This window comes from Urocitellus parryii, chromosome 4 (assembly GCF_045843805.1).
Source record: "Urocitellus parryii isolate mUroPar1 chromosome 4, mUroPar1.hap1, whole genome shotgun sequence".
In the NCBI taxonomy this organism is placed as follows: Eukaryota; Metazoa; Chordata; class Mammalia; order Rodentia; family Sciuridae; genus Urocitellus; species Urocitellus parryii.
Genome location: NC_135534.1, coordinates 12,583,092 through 12,586,969, shown reverse-complemented (window position 1 = coordinate 12,586,969; position 3,878 = coordinate 12,583,092). Strand labels below are relative to the sequence as shown.

The 3,878-nt window shown below is 43.8% G+C and overlaps 1 protein-coding gene across 1 annotated transcript; it reads right to left on the bottom strand.

The window, feature by feature from the left end:
- Positions 1-1,845: 1,845 nt before the first annotated feature.
- LOC144254360 (protein CREG1) lies at positions 1,846-3,613 on the bottom strand. Its single transcript, XM_077797435.1, has one exon. It carries the CDS (start codon positions 3,610-3,612, stop codon positions 2,953-2,955), a length of 660 nt encoding a protein of 219 aa, XP_077653561.1. The 5' UTR covers position 3,613; the 3' UTR covers positions 1,846-2,952.
- Positions 3,614-3,878: the final 265 nt, after the last annotated feature.

Here is a 3,878-nt window from a genome sequence, read left to right as displayed (position 1 = left end):
TTTCATTTGATAACCACTTACCATCTAATCCTTTATTGTCTTTTTGGTCATTGCATCCTATAATTTTTCCAAAAATGACAAGAAAAACACCTACCATGAATGCTCCAAATATATTCACTGATGGGTCAAATAATGGTACAGCAGCAATAGTTACACCTGATCAAACTTTTACATTTTTAGTACCCAAACAATCAGCGCAAAAGGTAGAGCTTAATGCAGTATTACAAGCTTTTGTGATGTTTAAAGATTCTGTATTTAATTTATTTTCCGATAGTCAGTATATAGTTAATGCTATAGTATCCCTTGAAGATGCTGGTAGGATTTCCCCTTGCTATACTCTTTTCTCTTTGCTTTCCACTATACAAAGCCTAATCTGAGACAGAAAAGATCCATTCTTTATAGGACATATCAGGGCACATACAGGATTGCCTGGAGCCCTTAGTTTGGGCAATGATTTAGCAGATAAAACTACACATGACATACATATTTTCTCTAAACTAGAAGAAGCTACGAATTTTCATAAAAAGTTCCATGTCAATGCTAATACTTTACAAAAGCGTTTTAAAATAACTAAGGAACAAGCTAGACAAATAATAAAACAATGTCAAAATTGTGTGACCTTTTTACCACAAATTAATCTTGGAGTCAATCCTAGAGGATTGATACCTAACCATATTTGGCAGATGGACATCACACACTTGCCAGAATTTGGAAAATTAAAATATTTGCATGTTACAGTTGATACTTCTTCTGGATTTTTGATGGGTTCCCTTCATGCCGGAGAAAAATCTAAAGATATTATAGCTCATTGTTTACAAAATTTTGCCACTGTGGGCGTTCCAAAACAGTTAAAAACAGATAATGCCCCTGGTTATACTTCTACCTCTTTTAAACAATTTTGCTCAACATTTGGCATTACTCATATAACAGGAATCCCATACAATCCACAGGGACAAGGCATAATTAAAAGAGCTCATCAAACTATTAAAATGTACTTATTAAAGCAAAAAGAGGGAATTGGGAAGGGGTATATATTCCCCAAAGATAAACTTAAAATAACCCTTCTACTCTAAACTTTTTAAATTTGGATTCATCAGGACTTAGTGCTGCAGAAAGGCATATGTGTCCAAAAAATGTGCATAAGCCCAAGGTACTTTGGAAGGATATTCTAACAGGACAATGGAAAGGTCCTGACCCAGTAATTGTCTGGAGTCGGGGGTCTGTTTGTGTTTCCACAGGGAGAACAGCAGCCGATTTGGATTCCGGAGAGATTAACTAAACTCCTGACCCAGTGATTGTCTGGAGTCGGGGGTCTGTTTGTATGTTTCCGCAGGGAGAACAGCAGCCGATCTGGATTCCAGAGAGATTAACTAAAGGGATTTCTACAGACCAAAAATAAGATGATTTGGCTCAAATCCATAACAGCTGATATCCAGAACTCCAGTTTGGCTACCCTTACATCTTCGATAGAACCAGGATGCTTTTTTCAATATCTATTTTATTATTGCCCTTTCCCACATCATGAAGTTCTATTTTGTTTTTGATCTCATACAGACCTGTGTTAATGTTTTGCTGATGAGTTCTATTTTTTGACTATAGAGTTTTTAAACATTGCAATGGAGATTTCACCTGTAAAAAGTTATAAGGCCTTTACTATTATGTGTTGTATGTATTATATTATGTGTGCACACTTGTGTTTTGTGTTATATGTTTGAATGTACGTATGTCCATATATCATATATGATGAGCACTCATGAAAAAATGGATCCAAACATTTTTTTTTTTTTTTTTTTTTTTTTTTTTTTTTTTTTTTGCTTTGAAAAGGACTATTTTATTGAGCTTGATACAAATCAGTTTTTTGAACAGAAACTGTTTGCTGGATTTCAGTTCATTTTCTAGTTTTCAAACACGATGAATCATATTCTTTTCTGTTTGCCACTTTGGGATACAGCAGCCTGCTGAATCCTGACACCTCTTTAAGAGAATCTCAAACTAAGTGGTGGCTTCTCTCCTGAAAGGTGACTTTCAATGCTGTCTCTTCCCTCAGGTGGCCTGACCTGGGAAGGCAGCTTCAGGAGCTATCCAGACGTGTAGATGACCCAGGTAGGCTTAGGTGGCTGCCGAGGGGGACATCCAGGGCTGTGGCGAGTGGCTGAGCAGGGGACTAACCCTGGCCCGAACTGGTTCAGGCCCAAGTCTGCTCTACTCAAAGAAGAATGGCGGAGATACACAAACTCCCTTCCTTCTTTACAATCGTATTTTAGGGCAACACTGAACATGTGTGCTTTAAATGGAAGAGGCTGATTATCAAGTGTCTCTTTAGGAAGAATTCAGGAAGTTTCTATGAACTACCTCTGTTCTAGGTAAGGGTCATTTTAAAATGTAAGAAGTTTACAATGTTCCTCATAAGAAACAGTTCTGCTCTCTGTTGGGTCAACAACACCCGGGACCGTCAGGTGGCACGAGCAGGGAGCTGCGACTGGGCTCACGCTTTGGCAGGATCATGTGGCCACTTTAACAGGGGCAGCCCCTCTGCACCAGGCACCAGCAGCCAGGAGATAGCTGGGGCGAGGGCACGTGCCCAGCACAGCGGCCACCAGGAATAAAGGACTCATGCCAGTACCTGCAAATGCCAATGGCCATCTGACCTGCACTTGGTCTTCCTCGGGGAGCACCACTGCAAAGCACTTGGAATCCATGAAACTAATTTTCTTTAATTATGTGAAAGAATTTCTCCTTTAAAATTGCTTCAAAATATGAAAAAAAAAAATTCAGGCAACTACAACTTCCAAGAAATAGAGTTTAGGTCCCACACAAGCAAGCAAAGAAGCCAACAGCAGGTAGAAAACAGGCGGATATTCCAGGGGGCTTCCAGAGGGACGCCAGGCCCACGGGTATGCAGGAGGCAGGCCCAGAAACCTCACACGTGCCGGGCAGCTGGCGTGTTCCGCTTCACTGAAGTGTGACGTTATAATACTCTTCAGGTGTCACTATTTTGGGTCCACCGAAGTAGTCGAGGACCCAGATGTTGGTTATATTCAACTTAGCAAAGAACCAGTTGTGGCTGGAAGGCCAGGTCTGCATCTCCGGGTGTCGGACGAACAGCGAGCGCTTGGCGAAGTCCACTTCTGTGTCGTTCACCTTGGTCACAGCTCCTGACAGTATAATGTGAGCACAGAGGGGGCTCTGGGGATCGAAGCCATTCTTCCTGCAGAAGTCAGTTTGTGCCAGAGACATGGTCAGCGTCGCCTGTGGATTCTCCTGCAGGTTGCTGGCGGAGAGCTGCAGCGGGCTCAGGTACAAGTAGGGCACGCCGCTGCCCGCGCCCGGGGGCCCGTCGCTGAGCGAGAGCACGTCTGCGAAGGGCCGGCCGCGCACCGCCTCCAGCGTGGACACGGTGGCCAGCGCGCCCCAGTCGCAGACGTGCGTCACGAAGCGGGCCACGCGCGCCGCGTCCTCGCGGGGTGGCAGCGGCGGCAGCCGCGTGGCCGCGTCCCAGTCGCCGTGGTCCCGGCCGCCGCGGCCCCGCGCGGCCGACACCAGCAGCGCCAGCAGCGCGGCCAGCACGGAGGCCAGCAGGGCGCGCGCGGAGCCGCGGGCACGTCCGGTCATGGCGCCGTCCGCTGCCAAACATTTTTTTTATTCACGTGATTTAAATGGTTTAATTTAAATTGGGTAAACAACTGTTGAGGATTGTTTTAATATGTGAACAAAAAAGGAGGTTAACAGATCTGTTTGTTTACTTTCACCTTTCCTTTTCATTATATTTAATAATTCTGTTCAAGATAAGGTACATTGTTAAGAAAATTGTTTTCTTTTAGTGCCTTCTGGAATGTTATATAACTTTTTCTTTAGCCATTATTGCCAGAATACCTATC